General features: G+C 45.9%; 1 protein-coding gene across 1 annotated transcript; it reads left to right on the top strand.

Annotated features, from left to right (window-relative positions):
* The first annotated feature begins 2,498 nt into the window (after window positions 1-2,498).
* Window positions 2,499-3,637, top strand: LOC136473787 (protein BIC1-like). Its single transcript, XM_066471423.1, has one exon. The coding sequence runs from the start codon at window positions 2,738-2,740 to the stop codon at window positions 3,293-3,295; it is 558 nt and encodes a 185-aa protein (XP_066327520.1). The 5' UTR covers window positions 2,499-2,737; the 3' UTR covers window positions 3,296-3,637.
* The last annotated feature ends 12,989 nt before the right edge of the window (window positions 3,638-16,626 follow it).

Here is a 16,626-nt window from a genome sequence, read left to right as displayed (position 1 = left end):
TCGTCGGCAGTCCTCCGAGGGGTATCCCATGAAGGTAGATTGATCGGCAGAGGAGCGTGAGAAAGAATAAGAAGGCAACAGAGACACTCGAGTTAGACAGGTTCAGGCCGTCAGTATGACATAATACCCTACTCATGTAGTCTGTTGGTTTGTATTAGCTATTACATGATATCGCGTGAATTTGGAGGGGGTCCCTGCCCGCCTTATATAGTCCGGGGAGCAGGGTTACAAGTCGGTTAGATCTGAGAAATAACCAGAAAGTAATAACTGATTACAAGAATCTGGGGATCACATATATCCTAACAGATCTCGTAGTATCTTCAGGATATCTTCCCGGTGTCTTGCGAGAGGAGCCGAGCAGAGTCATACCCCGCAAGGCTTCGTCTTGTGGGCCGAGCCGCCCCTGGGGGGCGCAGCCTATGTGGTCTGCCGTAGGTATCCGGGGTCGTATCCCCAAAGTGCCGTTGCTACAAAGCTTTTGTGTAGTAGTGTGTCTTACTTTGTAGTCTCCTATAGCTCTAACCAACCAAATTACTTTATTTGTAAGTACATACATCCGCAGATTACTCAAGCCCAATTGAATTTTGGTTATGCTTAATTATCATCAAAGAAATATCACCAAATGAGTTGTGTAGTTAGCAAATCTATGACAATAGTTATTTTTATCATGATGATATTCACACCTAACATATTTGAGATATCTTTCTAGCCTTTCAATACTCGAGTCAAGTAAAGTTCATAGAGGAATAGTGGGATAGAGACATGCCATTCGAGAAGCTTGAGGAGAGAACCTTTGAGGCCCTAAAATCTTGGATCCTATATGGGATGAGCCACAAAGTCATGCCTTAGGGCATCGAGTATAGTTCTCATGGGTAAAGTTCATTTGTTTCAAACTCTCAAACTATCTGAAGAGCCTAATTTTCAACCTCCAACTCCAAAACCAGCCACTCAACAACCCCCCCCCTTCCCCCTAATGCTTGACCTAGACAAAGTCCCCTTAGCCAAATCCACCATGGTGTTTTTATATTGGGGGGATATGATCCTAATTTTGTACATAGAGAAACTTATATATGAACATAATTATATCATAGGGCCCAACTATCAACTTCTTAGGTCATCTTCTTTCTTGCAGCTTGGCTCTCTTCCTTGCCATCTCCTCTTCTACAAGCTACAACTTGGAGATGGCAAACCAAACCTCAAGAAAAATCCTTCTGATTGGTTTGTTACTATTGTGATGCCCTCTAAAGCCCATGATAGCCTTTCTAGTAACACTTACATATAATGTTCTTCTTTTGTCATTTGGTATACCCTATATAATAATATCCATTAGCTACCATGAATTCCTTATCACTGACTAGCTATCAGAGATCACTACCCTTGTGAAGACCCTCATCTATTTTTTAATTCAACGTTTGATCGCCGTCCACATAGCCAAACATGTGGAGGATTAATTGGGATATGGGTGGGTGGGTTAGGGGGCATAGTGCACTAGTTGTAGTTGTAGATGAAATAAAGGGCTGAGAAAAGCCAAGGCATGGTGTGCATGGAGGTGTTTGTTTAGGGGGAAGGTGGCGCCATTCAAGATTGAAGATGAGACGGAGGGGTAAAAGAGGTTGTGATAGAGAAAAGGGAATGCTTGTTTGATACGTGCTAACTACTTGCAAATTTGTGTGTTAGTAGCATCATTAGAAATACAAACTAGTTGTGATGGTATCATTCCAATTTTATAAAATGTAGTGGTAGATTTTAAAACCATGAAATTCTTAATGGTATGAATCCAATTAACCCAATAACAATCTTGGATGGATCAGGGTAGGGAGTAGTTTGTCCGAATTTAGTGCATGGATGTTGTGGGGTGTCTAATTGCATTGTATAGTTGAATATTATGAACCAAACTTTTGCCATGGTTGGAGGCTAGCTCAAGACTTTTTACAATATCAATAACATTCATTAGCTAGGGGAAGGACGGGGCATTCAAGGTTGAAGATGAGTTGGAGGGGTAAAAGGGGCATCGATAGAGAAAAGGGAATGTTTGTTTGATACGTGCTAATTAGTACATGCAAATACGTGTGTTAGTAGCATGGTTAGAAATACAAACAAGTTGTGATGTTATGGTTCTAATTTTACAAAATGTAGAGGTAGATTTCAAAAAATACAAACTAGTTGTGAATCTGAACGGCGAGGGGCGCGGGCGTCTGAGAGCGGCCGGCTTAGGCAAGTGGCCCCTCCAAAAAAATCCGCCCTACTCTCGCATCAACCCACTGGCCCTGCTGCGGCCAGCCAGGCCCCTCCCCCTCGCTGGGCTGGGGGGCGATCCAGCATCACGAGTGAAGCCCACACGTTGACACGCACGACGCGCCCCGGCCAATGAAAGCAGCGCGACGCGCAGCCATGCATATTCACACTCCCCCTCCCGCCCCACCGCGCGCTGTGCTGGGGCGATCCAGCATCACGAGTAGCCGAGGCAAGCGCAGCCACACACCGCCCCGCGAGGCCACGCTCTCCTCCCGCGCACCATAACATCGCGACCCCCCGCGCGCGCGCTCGCCCGCCCGCTTGCCCAGCTTCTTTAACGTGTAGCAGACAACCAACGCACCCCGCCCGTCTACCTCCGACTCCGATCCCTCCCAGCAAGTCCCACCCACCACCGATCCCCACAGCTGATCTTTTCCTCTCCTCTCGCCTAGCCTGCCGCCAGTTGCACCACATTATCTGCAGTATCGGAGGGCCGGACTGCATGGCCATGGCGCCGCCCAACGACTCGGAGCCATGCACGCAGCGGCTGCCCGCGGAGGACGAGCTGCAGCCTCCGCCGGCTGCCAGCTGCGGCGCCGCTTCGGACGACGATCGGGCGACGGCGGCAGGGACGTCGTCCGAGCCCGACCACCAGGCGGCGCCGGCAGCGGTGGTTCCCGCTGAGGCGGAGGCAGAGGCGGAGAAGAAGAGCAGCGCAGCGGCGGAGGAAGCAGCAGCAGCGGCGGGAAGCGGCGGCGGCGGGGAGCTGGTGGCGCGGCGGCCGGCGGCGGCGGCGGAGGACAGCGCGCGGGAGCGGCTGAAGCGGCACCGCACCGAAATGGCGGGGCGGGTGCGGATCCCGGAGATGTGGGGCCAGGAGCGGCTGCTCAAGGACTGGGTCGACTGCGCCGTCTTCGACCGCCCGCTCGCCGCCACCACGGGCCTGCTCACCGCCCGCGACGCGCTCGTCGCCGAGTGCGCCACCGCGCGCCGGCCGGGGCCGGCGGTCTTGCACGGCTCCACGGGGCGCCCGCTCCGAGTGCACAACGGCTGCTCGTGATCGTACGTCCTCGTCGTCGGCTACTATCGTATCGCCGCAGTTGAGAGTGCTTTTGTTTTTATTTGCTGCTCCGATCCGATGATGATTACCGGCCGGCGTACATACATGCTTTCAAACTCTAGCTATTTGAATCTTTACTGCGTGCTCGATCGGACTATGAATTTGATCGATGGTGATAGATACACACCACGAAGTAATACTCATCATGCTTCTTTAATTTAGTACTAGTGGTTGTAATTAATGTAGTTGATCACCATTTGAAGCATGCTGTCCCAATCTTGTTTATTTGCAGCAGATGAGTCTTGCTGTGTCAACGTAATTTCGATCTTCCCAGTTCATTTTTTTGGCTTCTTCAGTTCATTCCATCAAAGCATCTATATCACCAAAAGATTATCTCTAGAACACAATCTACAAATTTTGGAGCTCTTAAATCTGAACACGGAGTGCTATTGCATGCAGTCATGCACTCATGGATTTTCCTAATCATGAATTCATGCATGCCTACTGCTTAATTAGATATATTGAAAGAACTTTTGCTACCGAGAAATGTGACAGACAGACAAACAATATCTGTAGCTAGCGAGCTGAGGGTAGCTTGAACTAACCAGCAGGAGCGCAGCTTTAGATCTCCATGGTGAATCCGAACCTCACCGGATTCTGCATCAACGTCGTCTTACCGACGTGGCCTCCTGCCCTTCTTTCATTCGATCGTCTTTCCGTTTGTGGAACAGATTCTTTCCCTCCTCAAAAACTCTGTACACATGCATGTTGTGGACTAGTCAACTATGTATAGCTAGCTAGTCCTCATCAGTCATTAAAAATAAGTACTGTTGCGCTGACTGTACATATGCACCATCACACACCATCGTCTGACACTACTACGCAAACTTTACTGGAGGCGGACGTTTTCAGTTTTCCGCGGCGGGCAAAGCCGTCCGCCGCGGCCTAGAGGCCACGGTAAATCGTGGCTTAACCGCGGCGAGCGGGCTTAACCGCCGCGGTTAACCGATTTACCGTGGCGGGCGGTGTAACGTGCCCGCCGCGGTAAATATACTTTTACCACGACGGGCACGTTAGGATGCCCGCCGCAGTTAATCGTTTAAAAAAACAAAAAAAATCAGGAACCCGCCGGCGAGCCCATCGACGAGCCCGTCCCAGCCCAATACTGGAGCCACCGCACCTCGCTGGATCCGTCGCCGGGGTCTCCTCCTCGCCGGATCTGCCGCCGGATCTGCGCCGACGCCGCAGGTTGGGGCCGTCTTGCCATGGATCCATGCCGCCGCCGTGTGGATCCACGTCGCGGGAGTAGGGAGTCGACGCGGCCGGCCTGGATCCGCTGTCGTGTGGATCCACGTCGCAGGGAGTCGACGCGGCCGCCTGGATCCGCCGCCGTGTGCCCGTCCCTGCGCCGCGCAGCACCTCGCCTATGAGGGAGAGAGAGATGAGGGAGGACTGAGAGGAGAGAGAGGCTAGGAGAGAGAGGGTGGGAGAGAGAGGGAGAGACATACCGGGCGCCCTAGATCCACCGCAGACGCCGCCGCGCGGGCCTCGCCGAGCGCGCCTCGCCGCCGCCCTGTCTCGCCTCACCTCGCCGAGCGCCGCCGTGCGCGCCTCGCCGCCGCCCTGCCTCGCCTCGCCTCACCGAGCGTCGCCGCGCGCGCCTTGCCGAGTCGAGCGCCGCCAGGGAGAGGAGGGGAGGGGGCGCGTCGCCGGGGAGAGAGGAGCGGAGGGAGGAGCGCCGCCGGGAGGAGTGTAGGGCAGGGGAGAGAGAGAGTGGTGCGGCGCGAGAGAGGAGGGGTAGGGCAGGGGCGAGGGAGAGAAGTGTGGTGCGGCGCTGAGGACTCTTGTATATATACATGACCTCGGAATTGGACCGTATCTGGGCTCTAGATCGGGCCGTATTTACTGCGGCGGGCCTTATAAAATGCTCGCCACGGTAAATCGATTTACCGTGGTGGGCAAAACTGCCCGCTGCGGTAAATAAAAAATACCCGCCACGGTAAATCGTGGGATTTACTGCAGCGGGCAAAAATAGGTGCCCGCCACGGAGTGCAAAAGTGCAACGCTACGCAAAATCGTTTATGTAGTAGTGTGACCATCAAGGATAATTGCGAGTACAGTACATATGCATATGACTATCGGAGAAAGGATGACGAGGTGAAGTCGAAATAGGAGTTTTTTTTTTTTTTTTTTTTTGCGAATTGTTGATATAGGTAGCCGAAACAAATATGATAAGCGACACAAAGTAATTACCAATTACTGTTGGTATATATAGCAACTAGTGGCTGTAAACTATACTCCAGCAAAGTAATCTGCTGCAGATTACTTGGCTTTGTCCTTTTTTGCAATATCATCCATATTCCGATCCCATAGTAAAATAGTGCTACATTACAACAAAATTTCCTTTTCCTCATCAGAGGAAGGATGTAACTTCTCGCAAGAAAAACAAAACTACGAGAAGGCTATCCGCTAGACAATTCTAAGGTTAATTATTCCTAGTGCATCATGAACCACTGCTATGGGACCGATTTCTAGAGACAGTAGAATCAATTTGCAGACGTATATGAGGTACAAAATTAGTGGAATAGTTAATTTTATTGTTGAGCCTCGTGGGCGGATTATATAAGAGTACATTGCTTCTGGAGCAATAAACCCTCCCGTAGAGATAAGGCAAGTTGGGATTACACAATCCTAATCTAACATATATGGAGATATCTCGATATACTCTAACATCCCTTCGCAGTTATAGTGGGAGCGGCGCAGATGGTGAGACTAGAGAATAAGTTAAAGTTTGTAAGCTAATGAGTTGACATCTCCCCGCAATCATAAAGGTCGATGCCTTGCAAATGTTGTGGCCGGAATGGAGGTCGACGAGGTTGCTCGAGCAAGGCAGTAGCCCTTTTGTGCCGATGTCGACATAGCCGAGAGCGAGGGAAAGTATGTAGCTGTGGTTGAGAATGTTGTGCTAAAGATAGTCATGGTTGGGTTTCTGAGGTCAATGCGGTTGTACACGAAGTCACAGGCGCAAAAGAGGCGCCATGGTGATAGAGATGCGTAGAGGCAGTCATCGTGGAAAAGGGCAATGCCGAGATCAACGCGGCCAAGGCCATTTTGAACATAGATGAAAATGACGATGCAATCGAGGCAGGAACATGAGTGTCAATGATGAAGTCGATGTAGTCAAGCCACCAGGACGAAGGCATGCACCAATATTGCAAATGTTGGATGTACTAGGTGTGTAAGGGACAAGCAGAGAGGGCTTCGACGATGGCTGAGGAGGTGCGTAGAACGACAAGGCTAGAAAGTGCCAATGCATCCCTCTGTTGTAGGAGTAGATAGAGTAGGTGTGGAAGAGATGGCGACGTTGGTGATAAGGTTGTGCTAGACGAAGTAGAAGCAGTGTGGGTATGGATGCTCCTACCCAAAGGCGAGCAATCTAGGCACACGCTCTAGCCCAAAGGCAAGCGGTCTAGACGCAAAAAGTACGTCGGTGGTGATAGTGCTTGATGTCGACAACAAAGAACTCAAATAAATTAACGAAGATTGAGTGCAAATAGATAGAGCATAAGAGATTGTGCAACATGGTCACCGATGCGCACGGGACGGTGGTGAAGATGCAATGGTGAGGGGACACACGAGTGGTGGCAGTGCTATGGGCCAAGGAGATGTGGCATAGCAACAACCCTATTATTGTTTCGAGAAGATGCATGTAGTACTCAATGATGATCTTCATGAGATCCAATGGAGATGCACTCAAATGGTTGATCAGACTGTTCACATGGCGAGGCAAAGTAGGCTACGCACTTTCAGCTGATGCGAGGCCATATATGTACAAGCAATATAGCTCCATGGAGAGGGAGAACGATATACCTTCATAGAGATATAGCTAAGTCTTTTTTGCAGGTAAAAGAGGGATCTTTATTTAACTAGGGCGAGGATTACAATCATGGTTGTTGACACCGTTTTTTGCACGTGTCAAAATGATCAGAGTGGGCTAATCGGCAGGAGGAAAGTTACTGTATACACTGACAGCCGATGAAAATCAGCTTGTAAAGATGGTTGCCGATGAATGGTGGTGATCGATGGAGAGGTTGATTTAGACTCGGGCGTTGCCGATAAGGGTGGAGATGTTATTGTCGATGCCGATGAAGGAAGGCTTGAAGACTACTGCCGATGAAACAGGAAGTATGCCGATGGAAAGGAGGTCGGTGAGATTTCCATCGTAATCGAGGCGGACAAGGAAATAGATAGGAGTTGATTTCCTTTTCTATATTTGTTAGAATATGATTCATGTAAGAGTCACGTGTTTTCTTAGATATGGACTTGGTGTCCTAGTTGTGTTTAGTTATGTCTCTTTAGATCAGGGTATAAATATAGAGTGAGGGGCAATGTAATAAATATATCAATTAATATCAAAACCAATTTTTACTACTATTTGCATCTACTTACTTTTCGGCGACTTCGTCAATTTGCATATTTTTCCTTTTTTACGAGTTCTCATTGATTCGGCGAGTTGCATAGCTTCAGTGCGACCTTCGGCGATTCTCGAGTTCCGTGTGAGTACCTCTTGGCCGTGACTTCCGGGCGTATCGCTGTTGTCAGGACCAAAGTGCTCGTATCTTCATCCTTGTCGATTAACAGGTCGAATCGACTGGCACGCTTTGGATATCGATTCGGGTATTAGCCCTTTGTGTTTGCAGATCCACTTTTGCATCAACACATCTTTTGGCACGCCTAGTGGGACCAATCAATCCGATCAATATGTTCAATTCCGAGATCGATTCGGGGAACATTATCGCGGTATCAGAAGAAGATCTTAAGGAAGAGCAGAGGCAGCCTATGGAAAAGGCTGTAGAAGAATACAGGTAGCTTTGTCTGAAATCGTTTAGCCTAAACAAGAGTGGACAAGTCATCCAGAAGCAAGATTTGCCGTTGCCTCGGCAGGTTACCTTTGACTCTAATCCTGGTAAACTTCAAGAGATGGTTAATTCTGCAGTAAATCATGCTTTGATTAATCATTCCAATGTACTGTCCAATACTATTCATAATGCTGTGGTTCGAACTCTCAAAGAAGGACAAGCGTCACAGCATTACGTTGGGCCTGCCTATCACCAACCAGAGTCGGCATCTGTTAATACTCTATCGGCTCCTTCGGCCGTTGTGGGTACAGAAGTTACTTCCCCTCCAGTATCGGCAGGCTTACCTAATATTCAATCTACACCGATACGATCAGATCCGGTACTACCAAGAGGACGAGTTCAGCTTAATACAGATCTAACGGCATCAGCTATGTCAGGCCCTATGTCTCAGAATAGTCAGATTTCTGCTAATTAGTGGGGATATGGTATGCCTCCAGAGTCATCTGCTTTCAATCCTGGGTTACCTCAAGTGTTTGACGCAGTAGGAAAAGCTCCTATACCATCGGCTGTTTCGCCGATGGCTCAAGTGCCTCAATATGCCACAGCAACTACTATGCAACCAACTCCAGGAGGTTTCCAGATGCCTTTGGTTCAAACACCCAGTTCAAGTCCATCGGCAAGCTTACTGCCGATGCAGCAGAAAGCCCCTGTTATGAGTCAAACTGGGGTTCAGTTCATGCCTCAAGCTGGTTATAATTATCCAACAATGTCAGCAAATTACCAGCCATCGGTAAGTTTTGTACCAATGAGTTCTAATAATGGTTGGTCAGGACAGTTACCTGTTCAACATATAGTTCAGCAAAATCAGCAGGTTGCAGGGATTCAACAAGGTCATGTGCAAGCTGGTTTCCAGAATCAAGCATCGGCAGCTCAGCCGATGAATCCTTTCCAACAGGTTAATGGACCACAAGTAACGGCAAATATGCCGATTGCTGGAGATCGTGGGCCACAAAGATATGTGGAGGGATATCAGCAGGCACCTCCCGTAGAAATTCAGCCAGTCCATCAGGAGAAGGCTGATGCTTTTTGGGCCGATAAGATAGCAGAGATTATGAAGGATCAGTTTGGAATAAAACCCAAGGTCAATACTTATTCTTATCAGACTCCATACCCTCCTGCATATGATTTAATTCCTCTCCCAAATCGGTACAAGGTACCATATTTCACTAAATTCTCTGGGCAAGATGATACATCAACAATGGAACATGTTAATCGCTTCATTATTCAATGTGGAGAGGCAGCTAGCAGAGATGAATTAAGAGTTTGACTATTTTCATCATATTTGTCTGGATCGGCATTTACATGGTTCATTTCATTACCACCAAATTCTATTATTACTTGGGTTGATCTAGAAAAACAATTTCATAAGTATTTCTTTGCTGGAATCCATGAAAAGAAGCTTACCGATTTAGTAAAATTGAGACAGCGTAATGATGAATCGGTAGAAAGCTTTGTGCAAAGGCTATGAGATGTAAAAAATAAGTGCTACAGTCTGGTGCTGGATGATCGGCAGCTTGCCAATCTAGCTTTCCAAGGGTTATTGCCACATCTTAAAGACAGATATGCTTCTCAGGAGTTTGAAAGCCTCAGTCATCTTGTGCAAAGGATTTCTGATCAAGATACTAGGGTTTTTGAGCCTAAAAATAATTGGAGTAAAAAAGTATCATTTATTGAAGAAATAGGAGATTCTGATTCTGATGAAGAACCAGTTATCGGCTTAGCTGAGTGGGTTAAGAATAAAAAGCCGATATCTTGTCCCTTTGGTCAGAAAGAACCAGAAAAGTTTACCTTTGATATCACCAAGGCCGACAAGATATTTGATCTTCTACTTCAAGAGGGCCAGATTAAGCTGTCACCTAATCATGTGATCCCATCGGCAGAAGAGTTGAAGAAAATCTTGTACTGTAAATGGCACAATGCAACTTCACATAGTACAAATGAGTGCAAGGTGTTCAGGCAACAGTTATAATCGGCTATTGAATCTGGGAGAATTAAGTTTGGTACTTCCAAGGCCCAGAAGCCGATGAAAATTGATCAACACCCTTTTCTAGCAAATATGTTGGAGGCCAAAGGGAAGACCAAGGTATTGACGTTAGAAGCTGCTGAGAAGAACGCATCAGTAGATCTCCAACATCGGATAACTACCAATGATGCAAAAAGTAAGGGTTTGCTGAGAGAAAGCAGTAGTTCCAAAAACCCTCCTCGACCTGGCATTGTGATTACCCATCGAAGGCAGCAGGAGGATTGGCGTCAGCGTAAGGACCGATATCGACAGCAGCAAGAAGAGAGACGTCGGGAAGAATGGTATCGGCATAAAAATCATTGGAGGTGCCCGTTTTTCATCCATTATTGGGAAGAAGGTATTAAATTGCCAACTGTTGAAAATTGCCCTGAGTGCAATGGTTATTATGGGGTCAATCGGTCAGAAAGGAGGTTTCAACCTGGCAATCAGGGTTTATTTATCAATGAGCCGATCAGAGGCAGAGCGTCAGTGCATGATCGGCTGGGGGGCAGACTTAGTGTACATGAAAGGCTTGGTAAACGCGCTGGATATTTCCCAAGGAATCAAGAGGAGCTTGAGGAAATGGCGAACGCAAGAGTTCCTGATGAAGAAATATTCTATAGGGACCCTAATATACGCCGTGTAGAATCAATTGGGACCTGTTATCAGCCGGTTTGGAAAACCAAGTTTCCTCGATGGTGCTCGGAGGGTCTGACAAAGACACAGAAAAGGAGGATGCAACGAGAGCATCAGGAGGATTTATACCGAGAGGAAAATTCCTCCAATGAGAGGTCCGGTCATCAGCAGTGGCAGGTAAAACACAAAAATAAGGGTCCATCGGCAGATGTTAATATGGTATTCATGTTGCCGATGGAGTTTTTGGCACTATCTGATAATGAGGACGAAGTTGTTCTCTCTGATCAAGTAGCTCAGTTGACACTAGATCCAATGATGGCTGTTTTTGAGAAACCTACTGATGACGAGAGACAGCATCTTAAAGCTTTGTTTGTGAAAGGCAGAGTTGATGGGCAGCCTGTATCTAAGATATTTATCGACGGAGGGGCTGCGATTAATATTATGCCTTATGTGATGTATCGGAAACTTGGTAAGGGAGATCAAGACTTGACCAAAACCGATATGATGCTGAAAGATTTTAAAGGCAATGTGTCACCGGCTAAAGGGGCAGTATGCATTGAATTGACCATCGGCAGCAAAACCTTGCCGACGGCGTTCTTTATTATTAATGGCAAGGGTGCATATAATCTGCTTCTAGGGAATGATTGGATTCATGCTAATTGTTGTGTTCCTTCTACAATGCATCAATGCCTCGTACAGTGGATTGGGGATAAGATTGAGGTTGTTCCTGGTGATTCTTCTTATATCATTGCATCGGCAGAATCAGATACTTATGAGCGAACTAAATGCATATCAGGAGAAGTTTGGGAAAAAGAGTTCCTTAGAGTTGCTGATTATGAAATTCCATCGATCCAAGCAGTTAGTTCTGAAGAAGAGTTTTAATGGATAGGTTTGCCGATGATGGAAAATTAGGTCAAGGGTTCACATCGGCAGATGATTTAGTAGAAGTAGATATTGGTGATGGCGATAGGCCAAGACCTACTTTTATTAGTGCTAAGTTAGATTCCAAGTGTAAGCAGCAAATGACTGATTTGTTAAAAGAGTATAAAGATTGTTTTGCTTGAGATTATACTGAGATGCCTAGATTAGACCGATCGATAGTTGAACATCGGTTACCTATTAAATCTGGATTTCGGCCACATCAGCAGCCAGTGCGCCGATGCAACCCTAATATACTTCCTGACATTAAGGCCGAAATAACTAAATTAATTGAGACAAAGTTTATTCGGCAGTGTCGATATGCAGAGTGGATCTCTAATGTGGTTCCTGTTTATAAGAAAAATGGAAAACTTCGTGTTTGTATTGATTTCAGGAATCTTAACAAAGCCACACCGATGGATGGCTATCTGATGCCGATTGCTGATTTGTTGATTGATGCTGCAGCCGGACATCAAATTATCAGTTTCATAGAAGGTAATGCAGGTTACAATCAAATATTCATGGCTGAAGAAGATATTCCCAAGACTGCTTTTAGATGTCCAGGTCATGTAGGGTTGTTTGAGTGGGTAGTCATGACGTTTGGTTTGAAAAATGCCAGCGCTACTTATCAAAGAGCTATGAACTTTATTTTTCATGAATACATCGGCACATTAGTGGAGATCTACATTGATGACGTAGTGATTAAGTCTGGAGATATCACAAAACATCTAGCCGATTTACGAAAGATATTAGAGTGCACAAGGAAGCATGGATTGAAAATGAATCCTAATAAATGTGCATTTGGTGTATCGGCAGGTCAATTTTTGGGTTTTATGGTGCATCAGCGGGGCATCAAAATCAGTAGGAAGTCTATTGATGCAATTAACAAGGTGGTTGCTCCTGCCAATAAAACTGAATTGCAATCTTTGATCGGTAAGATTAATTTCATTAGAAGATTCATATCTAATCTGTTAGGAAGGATCAAGACTTTCAGTCCATTACTTAAATTGAAGGCCGATCGGGAATTTGTATGGGGAGCTGAGCAGCAGTTAGCCCTGGATGAAATTAAGAAATATTTAACAAATCCTCCAGTGCTAGTTCCACCTCAACACGGGAAACCTTTCAGGTTGTATTTGTCAACTGATGATACCGTTATCGGTTCAGCTCTTATTCAAGAATTTGAAGGGAAAGAACGTGTTATTTATTATTTGAGCAGAAGATTAGTGGATGCTGAGATAAGGTATTCGGCCATCGAAAAATTATATCTGTGTTTATACTTTTCTTGTGTCAAATTAAGACATTATTTATTATCTGCCGAATGTACGGTCATATGCAAAGACGACGTAGTCAAGTATATGCTGTCGATGCCGATATTAAGTGGTAGAATCGGCAAGTGGATTTTAGTATTATCAGAATTTGAACTACGTTACGAATCGACTAAGGCAGTTAAGGGGCAGGTTATGGCTGATTTTGTCACTCAGCATTGTAATACAATGGACTCTCTGGAGGTTGCTCCTTGGACACTTTTCTTCGATGGGTCCACATGTGGTGAAGGAGCAGGTATCGGCATTGTGTTGATTTCACCTCAAGGAAGGAAGTATGAGTTTTCATTGCCGATTGTTGCTACGTCGACAAACAATCAGGCTGAATACCAAGCCTTGATAAAAGGGTTAGAATTGCTGAAGGAGATACGTGCCGATGCTGTTGAAATCTTTGGTGATTCTATGCTAGTTATAAATCAATTGGCTGGGATCTATGAATGCCGAAGTGAAATTTTAATTTCATATTATGAAAGATGTTTGCAATTGTTGAAAGGGTTTAGAGATTTTCGTCTTGAACATATTTCTCGACTGCATAATGAAGAGGCTAATCGACTAGCTCAGCATGCTTCAGGGTATCAGCCTATTCAGGAATTGCTAACATCGGCGGTCGATACCGATGACTGGAGAAAGGAGATTGTCGATTATTTAAAGGATCCATATAAAAAGGTTGAGAGACGTATAAGGTTTCAAGCTACCAAGTATGTGCTCCTCGATAATGAATTATATTATCGAACTATAGATGGAGTTTTACTAAGATGTGTTAGCAGTGATGAATCGAAAAGCTTGATGGGTGAAATTCATGAAGGAGTGTGTGGAGCGCATCAATCGGCTTTCAAGATGAAGTGGATGATCAGAAGGAATGGATATTATTGGTCGACTATTCTTGAAGATTGTTTTAAGTATTTTAAAGGATGTCAGGGGTGTCAAAAGTTTGGTAATATTCAAAGAGCGCCTGCATCGGCTATGAACCCTATAATTAAACCCTGGCCATTCTGGGGATGGGCTATCGATCTCATCGGTCAGATTTATCCGCCATTGAGCAAAGGACATAAATTTATTCTGGTTGCTACCGATTATTTCACAAAATGGGTTGAGGCAATTCCTTTAAAAAAGGTGACGTCGGCTAATATGATCGATTTTGTGAAGGAGCATATTGTTTACCGATTTGGTATTCCTCAAACTATCACTACCGATCAGGGTACTATATTTACATCGGGAGAATTTGATGAGTTTGCTGTAGGTATGGGAATTAAAGTTTTAAATTCTTCTCCATATTATGCTCAAGCTAATAGTCAGGCTGAGGCTTCTAACAAAGGGATCATCAAACTCATTAAGCGCAAAATTAAAGAAAATCCTAAGAGGTGGCATACAGTATTAAATGAAGCCTTGTGGTCATATCGGATGTCATGTCATGGTGCAACCAAAGTAACGCCTTATCAGTTAGTGTATGGACACGACGTAGTATTACCTTGGGAAATTAAAATTGGCTCTAGGCGAATACGTTCTCAAAATCAGCTGACAGCCGATGATTATGATACTCTTATGAAGGATGAGTTGGAAGATGTGGCGGGTCATCGGTTAAGGGCTTTAGTTAGCATTGAAGAAAATAAGAAAAGAGTAGCCAGATGGTATGACAAGAAGGTGAAGGTAAAGGAGTTTGCCGATGGAGATCTGGTCTGGAAATTGATTTTACCGATTGGGACTAAAAGTTCAAAGTTTGGAAAGTGGTCTCCTAATTGGGAAGGTCCATATCGGATAAATCAGTCTGTTCCTGGTAACGCATGTATTCTAGAAACCCTCGAAGGGGTCGTGTTTCCCAGAGCATTAAATGGAAAATATTTAAAGAAATATTACCCTAGTATCTGGATGGATGCATAAAAGTATAAGTGCCGATAACAGTCCTATCGGCTAGAATTATACAAGGATGTCAATGTCTCGTAAAATGCCGATACAATAGACAAGATTTACAAGTTTAACAAGGATTGGATGGCCAATATCGCACGCAGGCGAATCTGGTCGGCTTCCTTCATTTCTTTGATGTCTTCATCGGCAGCACCCTCCACAGGCTTGAGTTTTTTCTTCATGGCCAAGGCTTTGCGAGCCTGGGTGTCTCTTTCTTGCTGAAGGGCCTTGATGGCATTGGGTAGCTGGCTTTCTTCTTGTTGAGCATGAGTTAAGGCTGCCTCGACTTCTTTCAATTCGGCCAATAGAGCCATCTTCTTTGCTGATAAATCTAAGATTTTCTGCTTAAGTTCAGCGCCCGAAGTCTACAAGTTACCGATGCCCTTGTGCTTCTCATCGGCAATTTGTTTCAGTTGTAGCATCTCTTCTTTGAGTTGAGCCTGAGCTGCTCTATCGGCAATGCGTTGAGCAGCCCGTTGATATTGCAGTTGGCGGCTTTCTAAATGGGCTGCTGGGAAGAGTACTTCTTCAACATCAGCAGGGACTTGGCCATGGATTGTTTTGAAAATTGCCTTTGCGGGGTCCGAGTCATCTACCAGTTGGGTGGTATCCTACTGTAACAAGTTCAGGAGAGCTTCCAACTTGGACTTAGTTTCTGCCGATATTATTCCCAGTGCAAGGGAAGAACTTGTTTCCTCTCCATCATCATCAGAAACGTCAATGGCAAAGGAAAATAGGCTGTTTAGGGAGTCTTGTTCCTGAGGAAAAGAAAAAGAGGTCAGTTAAGGATAAGTATGAATATTATAAATCGACTAGGTCGATCGGCTTACCTGTTTCAAGGCAATTTCCTGTACTTGACTGGAGGAAGCAGCCTGGAGTATGCCGTGTGGAGGATCGGCTGAGCTTGCCGATGGGATATCCTCTATGACCTCATCGGTGGTTGGCTCTTGGAGCATGATGACCGATGGTATGTCCTGTACAAGAGGATTAACTGCTTGCTTAGTTGCATCGACTAATTCTGGGCGAATTGCAGACATTGGGGCAGATGTGGGGATCGGCATGGACTTCTGTCATTTTGGCTGTGCCTCGGCATCTGTTAAGGCTTTGCGCTTTGCTTGGGCATCAGCAACGGTTGGCTGGGGGGCATCGGCACTTGTTGGTTGTAAAGCTTGGACATCTGGTACGCTTGCCGATGTACCCATTTGTTGCTGCAAAACAAGTGTAAGGTATGATATTTAACAGATAAAATGTGAAATCAAAGGGATACCTCTGAAGGTTTGTCAGAAGAAGTGGTGCTTGATATCGGAGGAATTGCCGATGACGATCCAGCAGCGGCTCTTACACCCTGATGATTAATGTTAATGCAGTTTGTGATCGGCATGAGTAGAAGTAAACAGGGTTGTTACCTTGAACGCCTTGACCAGGGTTGTAGCAGCAGCCAATGGAGTGGCCCTAGCTGTAGCCAATTTGGACTTGGAGGTGATGGTCTTGGCACGGGTCTTCTGGTGAGTCAAAGCAGCTAAGGTGGGGGCGTTGTAGCCGATCGGTGATATCGGGGAGACAGGCCGAAGATCGAAGGGTTTTCCACTTTTGCTCATAGATGGTGCTGGGTTGTTAACCTGTCACGAGAAA

The sequence above is a fragment of the Miscanthus floridulus genome, chromosome 8, assembly GCF_019320115.1.
Source record: "Miscanthus floridulus cultivar M001 chromosome 8, ASM1932011v1, whole genome shotgun sequence".
Taxonomy (NCBI): domain Eukaryota; kingdom Viridiplantae; phylum Streptophyta; class Magnoliopsida; order Poales; family Poaceae; genus Miscanthus; species Miscanthus floridulus.
Note: the sequence above shows the minus strand (reverse complement) of the source record. Positions and strands in the feature narration are given on the sequence as shown.